General features: G+C 34.5%; 1 protein-coding gene across 2 annotated transcripts in view; it reads right to left on the bottom strand.

Moving 5' to 3' along the window:
• Nucleotides 1-16235, bottom strand: part of Bco2 (beta-carotene oxygenase 2) — a 29868-nt gene that overhangs the window by 7843 nt on the left and 5790 nt on the right. For both annotated transcript variants that reach the window (XM_027930678.2, XM_071616708.1), the window contains exons 3-8: nt 11147-11358; nt 10820-10935; nt 9944-10046; nt 5861-5989; nt 4969-5129; nt 3916-4083 (exon numbers count right to left, since the gene is read on the bottom strand). In XM_027930678.2, the coding sequence (XP_027786479.1) occupies nt 3916-4083; nt 4969-5129; nt 5861-5989; nt 9944-10046; nt 10820-10935; nt 11147-11358 (889 nt within the window). The remainder of the gene's footprint in view (nt 1-3915; nt 4084-4968; nt 5130-5860; nt 5990-9943; nt 10047-10819; nt 10936-11146; nt 11359-16235) is intronic.

The raw sequence follows: 16235 nt of genomic DNA, 5'->3' as shown, positions 1-16235 counted from the left end.
TAGTTAAGACAAAGAGTGAGCTCCAATGTAAATTATGGACTTGCTAGTAATAATCGGTATTGGTTCATCAGTTTTGTCAAATGTACCATAACAATGCAAGATGTTAGTGGGGGGGGGGACTGGTTGGAGAGGGAATATATGGAAACTCTCTATACTTTCTTCTTAATTTTTTCTTTAAACCTAAAACTTCTCTAAAACATAAATCTATTAACTTATTTTAATATACAGTAAACAGCATGCTTAATGATAAAATGCTGAAAGCTTTTCCTCTCAGATTGGGACTCAGACAAGGACATCACTATCACCACTTACATTCAATAATGTACTGGAGATCCAGTGACATAAGACAAGGAAAAGAAAAGATCAAATAAACAGTTTAGAAAGGAAGAAAAGAAAATGTCTTTTTTTGCATATGATAAAGATAGTGATATGGAAAATCTAAAAGAATCTATGGATTTTTAGAATTTATAAGACCCTTACATTATTGACTACAAGATGAATAAAAATCAGTTGCTGAGGAGGATTCAAGATGGCAGACTAGAGAGAGGCTGCATTCTGTGTCACTCTGTGACCTGGGATTCAAGTAGTGGGAATACTGTTTCTCTGCAAGTGATTAGTGGACCCCTGAGAGCTCCTCCATTGAGGAATCATGGCTGCAGTGCCAGCACAGGACTCCTGTCCACTCTCCCACGTAGGACCTCCTGGTACCCAAGAAGGACCATCAGCATCAGCGCCTGCGCAAGACTCCTGACTGCTGCCCACATGAAGGATTGCTGGCTACAGTTCCCATGTGGAAGCCCATCTACCAATGTGGGGCTCTGCCTGTGGCCTCCATCTTGGGACACAGCAACCACAACCATAGTCCCCTACATGCAGTAGCCTGCACCTGGGGACACTGCACAGGGTCCGGAGACAGCTGCCAGCCACAACACTACATGCCACAGAGCTGCATCTCTGAACACACGGTACATTGCCACCACCCAGCCTCACCCAACCTGGCACCCATGGGTGAAAGCAGCCGCCTCCATCTTGGGACACCTTCGTCACCATCTTTAGTTGGGGCAACCCCCAGCTTGGAACACTGGCTGGGGCTTAGAAGCAATATCAAGGTACTTAAAATCCCCAACTCCCTCCTCTTCCAGACAGCTAACCTGGCACAGTAATTGCGGCTATGTAGCCAGTCCATATCTCGCAAAACCTGGTCCTGACCAACTGCTCTCTGACAGGTGCGTAGCCCACAAGACTCCAGAGAGAAAGGTTCCTTATTGGTAAGTAGAAATGGAAGGGGTGAGTGAGATACAGTTTAGAAACTAAATTAGGGACTAGGAATTGTGAGGTTTACAGACAATATAAAGAGATAAGACCACAGGCCCACATCACACAAGCCAGCTCCAAAGGAGATCCTTGGGGTGCATTTTTTTTTCCTTTATACTAAAGGAAAAACCAAACAAAGGAGAAACCAAGTCAAGTTAAATACCAAAAATAAACAAAAATTACCAGGAAAACAAATCATGTCTCAATAATAACCCTGAACATTAATGGCCTAAACTCACCAATCAAAAGACATGGACTGGCAGATTGGATTTAAAATATATATATATATGCTGCCTTAAAGAGACTCAGCTCATAGGAAAAAGACACGCACAGACTGAAGGTGAAAGGTTAGGAAAAAACATACCACTCACATGGACTATGGAAACAAGCAGGTGTTTCCATACTCATATCAAATAAAGTAGACCTCAAGCCAAAGTTAATCAAAGGGGATAAAGAAGGACATTTTATACTGCTTAAGCGAACCATACATCAACAAGACATAACGATTATAAATATATGTATATATGTCCCAAACAATGGAGCATCTCCATTTATCAAACTCTTCTCAAGTTCAAGAGTCAAATAGACAACAACACAATTATCCTGGGTGACTTTAACACACCTCTTTCACCACTGGATAGATCTTCCAAACAAAAGCTAAACAAAGAAAATATAGAACTCAATAACACAATAAATAACTTAGACTTAACTAACATATATAGAATATTTCATCTTTCAACAAGAGAATACACTTTCTTCTCAGCAGCACATGGATCCTTCTCTAAAACAGACCATATACTATGCCACAAAGCAAGTCTCAGCAAATACAAAAAAGAGAGAGATAGAAAGATAGAGATACTACACTGCATTCTATCAGATCATAATGGAATGAAACTATAAATCAATGATAAAATAAAAAATAGAAGCTACTCCAATACCTGGAGACTAAATCATATGTAATTAAATGAACAATGGGTTGCAAAAAGCATCAAAGAGGAGATTAAAAAATTCTTAGAGGTAAATGAGAACACTGATACAACATATTGAAATCTCTAGGACACTATGAAGGCAGTACTAAGAGGAAGGTTCATTGCATAGATCTCATTCCTTAAAAGAAGAAAAAGTCAACAAATAAATGACCTAACACTACATCTCAAAGCCGTAGAAAAAGAAGAACAAATCAACATCAAAAGCAGTAGAAGACAGGAAATAAATGAAATCAATGAAATGGAAACAAAAGAAACAATTGAAAAAAAATGACAAATCAAAAAATTGGTTCTTTGAAAATAATAAATAAAATTAATAAACCCTTAGCCATGCTAACAAACAGAAGGAGAGAGAAAACTCAAATTACTAACATACATGATGAAAAATGAAATATCACACCAGACACTATAGAAATACAGAAGATAATTAGAAATTATTTTGGAAATTTGTACTCCAATAAAACAGAAAATATTGAAGGCATTGACAAATTTCAGAGTCATATGATTTGCCCTAACTGAATCAGGATGATATACACAAGTTAAACAGATCAATTTCAAGCAATGAAATACAATAGGGATGCAGCCACATCAATGTTTATAGCAGCACAATTCACAATAGCTAAATGTGGAACCAACCTAGTTGCCCTTCAGTAGATGAATGGATAAAGAAACTGTGGTATATATACACAATGGAATACTACTCAGCATTAAAAAAGAATAAAATCATGGCATTTGCAGGTAAATGGATGGAGTAGGAGAATATAATGCTAAGTAAAGTAAGCCATTCCCAAAAAAAAAACAAGATATGTAATATCCTTATAATGAAAAGTACAACATTACTGAGAGAAATTAAACAGGACCCCAATAAATGGAGGAATATTCCACATTCATGGATTAGAAGACTCAACACTGTAAAGATAACAGTCATCCTCAAGTTGACATATACTTGCAATGATCCCAGTCAGGTTTTTTTCCTTTGCAAAAACTGACAAATTGATTTGAAAATTTATGGGTATACAGAGAGCTAAGAAAAACACAGGCAATTTTAAAAATGAAAACAGCTAAAAAACTTAAACTACAGATATCAGAACCTACATAAAGCTATAAATAGTTAGGAAGTATAGGTAAACTTATTAATAGGTACTGTTTTAAGATATTTTAAAATAAAACTATAAATGAAAAGTAAAACTAAAGACAAAGCAAATTTATATTATATAATACAAGAGCAAGTTTTACCTTGTATTTAGTATCAGGAAAAAGTGAATCTCTTCAGCCAGATGAACTAATACACTGGTGGTCCATTTTAATATCCTTCCAGCAAATGTTCAATATATTCAGTGCTTAAATGTAATATAGAACTACTCACAATGGCTTCACAGCACCTATCTTAGCTGTCTTTACCATGTTTTCTATTTACTAAGCATTAAGTAAGCTACTTCAAATTATTTTTTAATATTAAATAAACAAATGACAAACCTGTATCTTCAATGCTCTAAAACTACTCTCCCTCCTTGTTTGCTACAAGAGGGCAAGGGAAACGGATAATTCCAAAGCCAAAGCCAGATTTTGACTGCATCACAGCTATCCTGCCAACTGACAAATCAGTGACGTTTACCTGATCGAGCCCTTCCCCAGATTTCCTGAGATTCTGTAGTTGGTAAATATCTAGGTTTCTTCCATTATCTTGACAGCACATATCAATTATAATACAGCCCTCATCCTCAAAGGCATTGATTTGATGAAAAGTAATAAAAGGTTTGCTGTAGTACATCCCTGGAAGAAGCTGCAGGGGAAAACACAAACTGAGGTTGGTTGGTTGGTTTAACATTTTCTTTTCTTTCCTTTAGGGAACAGATCCACAAAATTCAAATTAAGGATACCCCTACTCCTTATATTGTACACCCAGTAGTTACAAAAGTAGAATCCATAATGTAGAAACAAATGTGCTTTAATTTAATTGCTTGCTTAATTATTTGATATAGAACAGTCAACTGCAACAACTAATTAGAAAGTCCTCATGAAATATGGTCCAATGTTTTAAAGGATAAATAAATTCTTAACTACATAGTTAAATAGAAAATACTACTACTTCGTAAACCTATTAACTAATTAACTAATTTTTTTCAAAGAATTAATTATTTTTCAAAGTAATGCACTCATTATTAAAATTTTTTAATGAAATTCAGGTAGAGCAAAATTAGAATAGTACTACTTGGAAAGGTTAAAATGTAACAGCACTGTTATTAATCAGGAGTATAAAAAGATATTCAACTAACATGGCTTGGACTTTGGTGGGGTTATCATATTGACATGTTGATAAGTCACAGAAGGAACTAATGGAAGTATCACTGCAAAAGTTACAGAGGATCTCTCATGAGTACTATTCTCTTTCGCAACTACTATGATAGGGAAATCCATGATAAGAGAGTTTCCTAGATGCCATTTTAATTGAATCAGATAATTAAAAGAATAAAAACATTTTCTATAATTTTCCAATATGTAAATACACTGTAGTAATTAATAACTAGCCCAACCAACAAAAGAAGGTGATATTCTTGATTAAGGGTGTCTTAAATAATGCTGGTGACGATTTAAAAAAAATCAACCACAAGGAAATTCACATTTGAGTCCAACCATTTTCATGATAAATATTCTCAAAATACTCCACCTGTCCAGTGTGTTTATCCACCACATAAAATCGGGTATTATACTGAGGTTCCCAGCTTATCCCATCTGAAAAGGCCTTTCCTCGAATTTTAGAAGTGACAATTTTCCACAGGTTCATCTTTAGAGGCTGTTCGATGAAGATTATATAGTTCTTTGTCATTCCTAAAAGGTTCCATCAAACAATAAAATATTATTTAGCAAACTGGAATCGTATGAAATGTGACAGTTACAGAACCAGTGCCTGGACATATTATTGCTGACCTAAACAAACGACAGCCAGAAATACTTCTTCACTATTTCCCAGCTTTGCTAGACATATTTCCTGTTCCTACATAAAAAGGGGAACTGCTTAGAATAGCTTGGGTTGAATGTCCTCAGCTTATCTGACATCTTTTTTATATTTAGACTATTTTGGTTTATGAACAAAGTAAAGTGTCATTTATGACCTGTACATTTATCCTTATTCCTTTTCTATTTATACTGGGGGTATATATACACCTAGGAGCATGGCCAGAACTATTTAAAATACAGAAAATAAATATTCTGAATAGAAGTTGAAGGAATCTGTGTAGAATATGAATTTGCCCCAAAATATATAGTCTAGACCTTTTCATGTATGATGATTACTTGTGGGCTTTAAAGTTGCCAAAACTGTGAACTGTCACTTAACTTTTTGGTAATTTCTTGCACTGAAGTTAGAAAGCTAGCAGTTAGCTAAGTTCATTTTATTTAGTCAAGCACTTCTTCTAGCATAAGAAGTGCTTGACTAAATAAGATGAACTTAGCTGGTATTAAAATGCAAACCTAGTATTATCACAACACTCTTAACAAACTATTAACACAGCACTTGCCAAAACAGGGCCCAGTGCAATTTGCCTCCTCTCTGGACTCACCAAAGCTGTGGTAGTAAGAAGGTTTCATTTTCTCTTCAGAAGAAATAGAACATATCACCTGGGCTCCATGTATTGTTTCCCCAAGGTCCACCTTCTCTGGAGGAACCCGAATAATATTATAGCAGGAACCTGGAAAACAGACCTGTCTTTACTGTTTACATACATTTTAGAATAATAAGGAAAAAAAAAAAACCTTACCCTTGTCAAGGACTTGGCAGTTAGTAGGCAAACTATAAATAGTTATTGATAGATTAATTAACATCATATTTGATAAATCAGTCAATGAATGAATAACTATTTGGATGATATTTAAAAATTTTTATCTTGGTATTAGAATTGCCAGTGTGGGTCATGATAAACTTGGGTAACATAGAATTTTGCAATCTTCAGTCTTCTTTTGGAACAAAATAACTAGCTAGTTCTTGATCTGCTTATTCTGTAATTACATAATGAGTACTTCTAAACTCCAGACACTGTGCTAAATGTTCTAAGCATTATATCCCAGGGATTTGTATATAATAGTGTAAAAATCTCTTCTTTTATAAAGCTTAAATTCTAATAAATCGTATAAGTAAAAAGTACAATGCGTCAGGTGGTAATAAGTAAAATAGAAAATAAGCCAGGGAATGGTGATCAATAGTGACTGTGTAAGGGTAGGGCTACTGTTTGCACTTTTAAATCTAGTAGTCTGGGAAGGCTTCACTGAGTAAGTGGCATATAAATAAAGACCTGAAGGAAATGAAGAAGACAGCCTTGAGGTTTATCTGAGAGAAACTCATTCCAGACAGAGGGAAAAGCAAATGCAAAGATTCTCAGCCAGGAGCAAATTTGGAGTGTTCAAATAATAGCTGAGACCAGAGTGGTTCTATCATAAGGAGGAGAGTCTAAGAGATGAGGCCAGAGAGGTGGGAGTGGCTTAAAAAGGACTACTCTGGATGCTTATACACTAAAGTGCACCAAGAGCAGCAGTAAGGAAACTAATAGGCTTCTGCAATCATTTTAAATTAAAGAAGATGGTGACTTGAAATAGACTGGCAGCCATGGAGTGGTATGACATGGTTAGACTTTGGAGACATATTGAAGGCATTGCTGAAATTACTTTTTAATCAATTAAATATGGATGTCAGAGAGATATGTGAAGGATGACTCCTAAGTTATTGTCATGAGCAACTATAAAAATGGAGTTCCCATAAACTGAGATGAGAAAGACTTATTTTAAGAAGAGAAAATTCATGGGGAAAGATCAGGAATTTGGTTTTCGACAAATTAATTTTGCAATGTCTATTAGACATCTGGTTAAAAAAAAAAAAGATCACTGGGACTGAGGTTATGGCTCAGTGGTAGAGTGCTTGCCTTGCACGAGTGAGTCCCTGGGTTCCATCCTTAGCACCACATATTTAAAAAACAAATAAAATAAGGTATTGTGTCCATCTACAACTAAAAAAAATTTTTTTTTAAATCACTGACTAAGCAACTAGATATAAATTACTGAGTAGACCCAGTTGGAGATATGGACATGTTTAAGACCCTATTACACATTTATAAAACATCATGCTTCAATGATTAAAGAAATGACAAACTCTATGGTTCAAGAGCACTGACTATCTTTAACCGATTAGTATGAAAGACATATTTTAAATAAGTTATTAAAAAACAGATCAATTATGTTTAAAGGATTTTGTTAATTTTAAAAATGCTTTTAAAATATCTGGGAAAGCTAATAAAATTGAAAGTTTTCTGTTTCCAAAAGATGGAAATTAATGGCAAGCACTTTATTACAATGAGAATCACTAAATTTCCCCCAAATGTAACCTAAGTAGTTGAGCTCCCTGGAGCTACATGTACATTGAGTTTCAGTTCAAAAACTTCTCATTAAACCAAATAATCCAGTGAGAAAAAAGAAACAGTTTCAGTGTTAGTTGGGATTAGAAGACAAAGGAAACATTTCCTGTCTCTGTAATTGGATTAAGTGGCAATTACTCAATTCACTGAATTTAAACACATTAGTCAATGAACTGTGGTAACTGCAAGTTTTAAAGGCATTAGTCAAGGCAAACACACCCAGGAAACACCCAACAGAGGGAATACTCAAGAAGATAAGACCCGTCCAATACTGTTAGACTAACTGGCAGGCCCACCAGAAGTTTGTGTAAACAGCAACTCAATGCAAAGTAATCACAAGGCACAGCCCCTTGTGATTAGAGCTGGATTTCTCAGGGAGATGCAGGAACACAGAGATCACCCAAGGATCATATTTAAAAATGCAAATTTCTGGCCCTCTTTCAGTTCTACTGAATCAGAACCTGAAGATAAATAAAACTCAGTGATCTACAATGCTGGCAAGCATTCCAGATGATTCTTAGACACACTGAGGCTGAGGATCACAGATCTGATGACTATTTGTTCTAACATAAGTAATCCTGAATGGTTCAACAATATTTTTCATATGAATGAGTTACAAAGTGATTTACTTGATCAACAGAGTTGATTAAGAAGTATACTTTTGAAAGGCAGCAGAATACAACAGACACTAGTATGACAATATGTAAATCAATGGATGTGTAACTGATGTGATTCTGCAATCTGTATACAGGGTAAAAATGGGAGTTCATAACCCACTTGAATCAAAGTGTGAAATATGATATATCAAGAACTATGTAATGTTTTGAACAACCAACAATAAAAATTTAAAAAAAGAAGTATACTTTTCATCAAAAAATACAGGTAGACAAAATAACCACTGAATCAGTATATCCATTTGCTGAAATATTTTACCTAGAAAGATGTTTGCTGTTCCCTATAACATTTCTGAAGAATTCACCTCTTCCTGGAATTACAGAAGAGGAGTGGAAGCTGGATGCTAGGGTGTCCAGGGCATCCTATCTGTACTTTAGCCAGTAAAACACAAAACTGCCATATTCATCTTCATATAGATTCAGATGTGTACATATGAAATACACAGGAACAACCCACAAAGCCAATTACTCACCAAAAGTATACCATTAACTTATACAAAGGTTTCATAGGTCGTAGATGGTAAGTTAATTGATACCTAAATAGAAAGATAATCAGAAATATCTAGTACTTATACTAACACACTCCTTTTCAAACAGAGATATGTATACTCAGGTATAGAGACATGAGTTTGCATGTTCTAAGAGAATGGATAGATAGGTGAAAAGTTCCTTAACAAGTGAAGGAAGAAATAGTGACTAGGTAAAGACTGGGTTATAGTGACTAGGTAAAAAAAATAGCAATGCCATCTTCTGATGGATTAGTAATCCATTGTGATGGATTACTAATGAGATGGTCTAATAGCAAACCTTTGAGTGTGAGTTGGGCTTGGAATCAGGTCTGGTAAGACATGGAAGCTTACCTAAGCAAGTGACTTAAATTTCCTCAAGATTCATTGCCCTCATGGAGAAAATGATAACACTTCCTCAGGAAGCCATTATAAGGATTAAATGAGAAAATATAGAGGAGAATGCTTAACACTGTCACATGGCAGTTACTTGATATACATTAATGATCATTACTGTTAGAAATTTCTGGAACAGATTGATATGCAATAGTGAAAGCATGTGAATGACCAGGAAAGAGATGTGGTATAAATAATTGTGAATGCAACTCCACTATGATTTTAACTTTCTTTGTAGTACATTATTCTCATGACAAAAATAAATTCCTTTCTATGTAATAGTCGATGTACCTTCCCTATATGTGCTTGCTGCAGCATTCTAAATTTCTTATACTTACGGTATGGTACTTCTTAAAAATTCAAGTTCAAGATATATTTACTGAAAATCCCTACAACACTTGTAAAACAAAGTCATGACGGAACATAAAAATGTAAGTTATGCTGAAAAGGACAAATAGAAAATCAGCTGCTAAGCAAAGGTGCAAAAGGACCAGAGAACAGATACTTAATCATATATTTAAGCTCAGTAATGCCACTTTGGAAATTTCCTTCTGAATCTTTCAAGTGAAGTTTCATGTGTTTACATCTTAACCATAATAAAACAATAGAAGAGGAAGACAGTTAACTCCCAATTATTTCTAAAAATACCTCCATCCCAACTTTACCTTGTGGTCCATAGGAATTCCCCATATTGTATGCTGTTCCATCTGGATCATAATGAGGATGTGCAGTTGCTCCATTTACAGCAATAAATTTGCTCCAATCCACCTGCAAATTTAAGATCATTAGAGATTTTTAAATATTACATGCACAGATCTCTACTGATATGCATAAGTAGTAGAGACATGTAAATTATTTTTAAATAATATATGAAAACTACAGTATAAGCCCTAATTTCTTACCTCTGAGAAATCAAAATTAGTTTTCCCACTAAAGAAAAAGAAATTGAATCTAAAAGCCAAAACCCACCACCAACAACAATAACCTAAATAGATTTATCCAAGATTAAGGGAAAGTTCAAAAGAAGCAAAAGAATTAAAATTAAAATTTTAGTCAATGTGTTAAAACAATATGGATCTGAGGCTGTGGTTGTAGCTCTGTGGCAGAGTGCTTGCCTAGAGTGTGAAGCACTGAGTTCAATCCTCAGCACCACATAAAAATAAATAATAAATAAAGGTATTGTCTCCATCTATATTTTTAAAAATATATTTTTAAAAATATTTGAAAAAAAATATGGATCTAGACAATCTCCAGTTCAATACTATTCTGCTAGAAAGAACATAAGCCTATCAAAGTAAATCAGTAATATTCTATTTCTCCTCTACCCTAACCTTCAGATATTAGGATTAAGTTTTCTACCTTTAAGTAAAACCAACCCCATATTCCATTCTAATCAGGACAAAGGATGAATGTGTTCTGAATCAATGGATAACTCTGTTTTTGTGATTAAGCCTCCAGTTTCTCCTACTATTCTAAAAAAGCATTTTGAATGGAAAGAAATGTTCGGATCTATTTTATTCATTTTTTAACCTATACATTACCTTTTCTATTTTTTCCAGAGTTTCAATGTCCACTTTATTCATAAAATTGGTCTCAGTGCTCATGTAGTAATCACCCTTGTACTGCACATAGTTGACATTGGTGTTGTCTGTCATGGCTGAAACCAACCATCAGAATTATTTTAGCATTAAGAATTTACTGTAGTAGACACTAAGTATATATTTACAGAGAGAAAATAGCTTCAACATCCTCTCACACCAAACAAAACATGTTTTTCAAAATTTATATTTGCATGGATTATAATATAATAATTTTAAATAATGGTCACTATCACCTACAAAATTCTGGGCATGTGAAAGGCTGCTTACCAGGCCGTTCAAACTTTGACAAGAAACGTTCAAAAATATTTTTGCATGGATCAGGAAAAGCCAGTGTGCCAAATTCTGAGATCACAATTCGATTTCCAACACTGTTGGTCTTATATGTATCACTCTGTAGAAACTTGCTCCTGTATGTCACTGTGCCTTTCTCCATCCTGAACTGATGAAGCAAAGCCATTCCATCAAACCAGTGACTGTACCTGCAAATTCGAGAAAAGAACAGAAAAACATGTATCAGTAAGAAAAGCATGCAGTCAAAATTAAAGGTGGAATAACACATCCACATTTCAAACGAAGAGATAAGAAGATTACATGGACTCCCAGTACTACCTGATTATTCAGAAAGTTTAAAATTCAGGGAAGATGGCATTTTGAATATCCTTTTTGTATGCTTTTCTTCTATTAATCTTCCCTACATCAGTTTAATACTGGGGATTGAACCTCAGGAACAACAGCAACTTATGTTCTCCTAAACGTTACCCTTGTTAAAAATCTCACATTCCATAAGGCTAAAGAAAAACCCTACAGTGTGAATCTTAAGATAATTCTGAAATTTACCCTGCAGCCAAGAGACTAGCTTAAGAGGTTATAGAAAACTTGGCACCTTACAAATTAGAACAAGTTCCTAAGCTTTTCGAAATAGTTATCTTCATAGCTTATATATATATTAAATTTTCCGTTTACTTTAAATTTTTTCAAATTTTTCACAATTGTATAAAGTAAAATAAACAGGATGACTGTCCTTCCTGCATAATCATTTTTTTTAGAGAGAGAGAGTGAATTTTTTTAATATTTATTTTTTAGTATTCGGCAGACACAACATCTTTGTTTGTATGTGGTGCTGAGGATCGAACCCGGGCCGCACGCATGCCAGGCGATCGTGCTACCGCTTGAGCCACATCTCCAGCCCCCTGCATAATCATTTTTGTCCTTATAATTATACTAGAAATGTTCTACTTAAATGATAGAATATTGAAAAACTGTGAGAAAAAATTTGTGGTTTTGCTTTTAAAAGGGCTTATTATGTGGTCCTTTCATATGCTTGACAGAGTGAATGCTTAATGATAGGTAAACAAAGCTAACATCATTGTCTTAAAAGGCAATGGATGGGCTGAGGTTGTGGCTCAGTGGTAGAGCATTTGCCTATCTTGTGTGAGGCACTGGGTTCAATCCTCAGCACTGCACATAAATAAATAAAGTCCATTGAGAATTAAGAAAATACTTTAAAAAAAAAAGACAATGGTTCCTCAAAGTAGAGATTAGGAAAGATATTTGTTCACCCATGTTCATAGTGGTTTTACTCACAACAGCCAAAAGGTGTAAGCAGCTTAAGTTTCTACTGATGGTTGAATGGATAAACAAAATGTTTACATTGTGGGGCTTCAAGCATGCCACCCTAAAATATGTCGCTTTGACATACTGATTATTTTGTGTTAAAAGCACTTGAAAAACACCAACTGCAAGAAGAGCACTCTGACCTTCCCTTTTCTTTCTGAAAGCAGAAAATAACTCCCACGAGAAAGGTACTTTCTATGTGCCAGAAGGAAGACATTTCTATTGCTGGAGATGGGGCATGAAGGCCAAGAGAAATCTGTAACAAACTTTGGTAAACTTGTTTCATATCACTTTCCTACAATTAACTGCTCTAGACTTAACCCTTGTCTTGTCATATTTCCACAATTTACCACTCTTTGTCCAACCCAGCATATAATCTTTTAGTTCTGATACTTTAGGTCATCATTTTTCTTGTGAGGGTTCCCCAGTTGATGTAACAATTATTAAATAATGTTTGTATGCTTTCTTCTATTAATCTTCCCTACATCAGTTTAATACTGGGGATTGAACCAAGGGGCACCCTACCTACACCCTCAGCCCTTTTATTTTTTATTTTGAGACAAACTTGTGATCTTCCTGACTCAGTCTCCTCTGAGTTGTTGGAATTATAGGCCTGCACCACCTCCCCTAGCAGATAAGGTTTTTGTTGTTTTGTATCATTTTGTTTTAAGTTGTAGATGAACACAATACCTTTATTTTATTTATTTATTTTTATGTGGTGCCAAGAATCAAACCCAGTCCTTCACACATGCTAAGTAAGCACTCTACCACAGAGCTACAACCACAGCCTCCAGATGAGATATTTAAAGTAGTCAAAATCATAGCAACAGGAAGAAGAATGCTGTGTGTTGGGCTGGTGGGGAAGGATAATTGGTGTGTTGTTGTGTTAACTGGTAAAGAGTGTCAGTTTTGCAAGACAAGAACATTCTGAAAGTCTGTTTCACAATAATGCAAATACACTTAACACTACTGAACTGCACACATTAAATGATTAAGGCATATGGAAATTTTTATGTTTCATGTATCTTACCACAGTTTTTTAAATTCAGGAAAAAAAAGAAAAAGGCACTCTTAAACCAATCATTTCAGATGGCACCTTTATTATACACTAACTTCAGTAAGTTCTTGGGTCTATACCTGGACTTTTTATTCCATGTCATTTATCTATTCACCTATTCATGAACCAGCATCACAGTGTTTTAATCGTAGAGGATTTATAGTATATTTTGATGTCTGCTCACTACTCCTGAAAATTTTTCATTTTCAATGTTTTCTTGACTATTCTTGAATATTTATTTCTTCTAATGAACTTTACTATCAATTTGTCTAATTGCCTTAAATAGCTTGTTGGAGTTTTTATTAAGATTGCATTAGGCCTTGGGTTCAATTCCTAACACCACAGGGAAAAAAAAAAGAAGAAGAATGGACTTTGGGCTGGGGTTGTAGGTCAGTGGTAGAGCATTTGCCCAGCACATGTAAGGCACTGGGTTTCAATCCTCAGCACCACATAAAAATAAATACATAAAATAAAGATATTGTGTCCATCTACAACTAAAAAACAATTTAACAAAAAAGATTGCATTAGATTTATAAATTAACTTACACAGAACTGAAATCTTTATAATGTTGAATCATTCTACTCAAGAACAGGGGATGGGCTTTCCATTTGTTCAAGTGCACCTTTCAAGAGTTTTAAAGTTAGCACATTTCTTGGTAAGTTAGTTTCAAAGTATTTAATCTTCTTTGTCACAATTGGAAATGAAGTTTTTCCTATCATTATGTTACTGCTTGTGTCTATGACGGCTACTGATTTTAGTATGTTGATTTTATACCCTGTTACCTTATGTTTATTGTTAAGATTGAGTTTATTATTGATTCTCTATAGTTTTGTAGGTTTGGTACTATATCATCTGCAAAGAAGAGTAAGTTTTACTTCTTTACTAAGCCTTCTGCCCTTAATTAGTGTCAGTGGTCTAATTGTATTGCTTATAACTGGTATAATGTTGAACAGCAGTGGAGATACTAACATCCTCTCCTTGTTCCTGGAGTTAGAAAAAATGCTTGTAGTAATTCTCAACTTAGTATTACTCAACTTACTTACTGTAGTATTACTCAACTTACTTACTTAGTTTTAGCACAAAATATTGAGACAGAGATAGAACCATAGAGATAGATACGTATGATATGATAAATATGATATGTATACTAAGCATATATGCAAACATAGTTAAGAAACTGCAGCGTGTGGTGGTGCATGCCTGTAATCCCAGCTACTCTGGAGGCTGAGGCAGGAGGATCTCAAGTGCAAAGCCAGCCTCAGCAAAAGCAAGGCACTAAGCAACTCAGTGAGACCCTGTCTCTAAATAAAATTCAAAACAGGACTCAGAATGTGGCTCAGTGGCCGAAATGCCCCTGAGTTTAATCCTTGGTACCCCTCCCCAAAAAAGAAACTATTCATTAAGTCCTATTTTCTTGAGCAGGTTTTTTGAGCAATTGATGTTGACTTTTGACAAGTATCTTTCAACCTTTATGGAGATAATTCTATGTTTATTTTTCCAGAGATCTATTAATGTGGTTATATAATAATATATGTATATAATGAATCTATCTTGCATTCTTGGAATTACTCCCACCTGATTATAGTGAATTTTATTTTTAATATGATGTTAGATTTTTCTTGTTAATAAAATATCTTAGTCCTATGTTAATATTATATATTTTGTATTTTATCATGGGTTTTTACAAATAAAATTAGTCTATAATTTCATTTTTGCACTATCTTTATCCTGTTTAAATACCAATATCATAAAAATTTGGGAATTTTCCCTTTATTTTCAATGCTCTATAAAAATTATAAAGCATTAGAACTACTTCATATCTGAAGGTTTGAGAGACTTCGGTAAAATAATCTAGACCTTGTGCCCTTCTCCTCTTCCTCCTTCTTCTTCGAATATGTCTTTATTGACATTCTCTATTTCTTCTACATAAACTGGTCTTTTTAAACTTTATATCTCTACCAATTTTAGCAATCTGTTTTTCCCTAGAAAATTATCCATTTCATCAAGGTTTTGAAATGTATGTGCTTAGAGATTTACAAAGTCTGACCTTGAACTTGGTATCCTCCTGCCTCAGCCTCCTGAGTTGCTGGGATTATAGGCATGAGCTACTAAGCCCTGTTGATAGTGTAAAGTTTTTTGTTTGTTTGTTTTTTAATCAAAACAACAACAATAAATCTACATATGGCTGCAATTATTTAAAACAATTCTATGGAAACAGGGTAGAGAACTGGCAAGAAATACACCAAAGTGCAATAGGGGATGTGTCAAGTGGTACATGCTTTTCCCCCTCTCTACATTAAAAATATTTTATATAAATAACAATTTTTATAATGAGTAATTTTTTTCCAATACTTAAAAATGATAAAAAAAAAAAAGCAGAATCCTTCCAGAACATAGGCATTTTGTTTCACATCCCTACTAGACACACAGACATGATATCCTCAAGAGTTTATATCTATTCATCGAGTGCTATCTGGGTGCAGTACACTATTCTGGATATTAAAGATATCAAGTGATTAAAAAGCCTCTGCTTTCATGGAACTTATATTCTAATAGAGACAACACAGCTAACACACAAATCAACAAACAAAACCACAGACAATGACAGTGCTGTATAGAGAATTAAATTGGTAATATAATAATTTCTAGTGTTTTTAGATTGGAAGATAGAGAAGACTCAAAGA

Source organism: Marmota flaviventris, chromosome 9, assembly GCF_047511675.1.
Source record: "Marmota flaviventris isolate mMarFla1 chromosome 9, mMarFla1.hap1, whole genome shotgun sequence".
In the NCBI taxonomy this organism is placed as follows: domain Eukaryota; kingdom Metazoa; phylum Chordata; class Mammalia; order Rodentia; family Sciuridae; genus Marmota; species Marmota flaviventris.
This window is presented reverse-complemented; position numbering and strand designations above follow the sequence as displayed.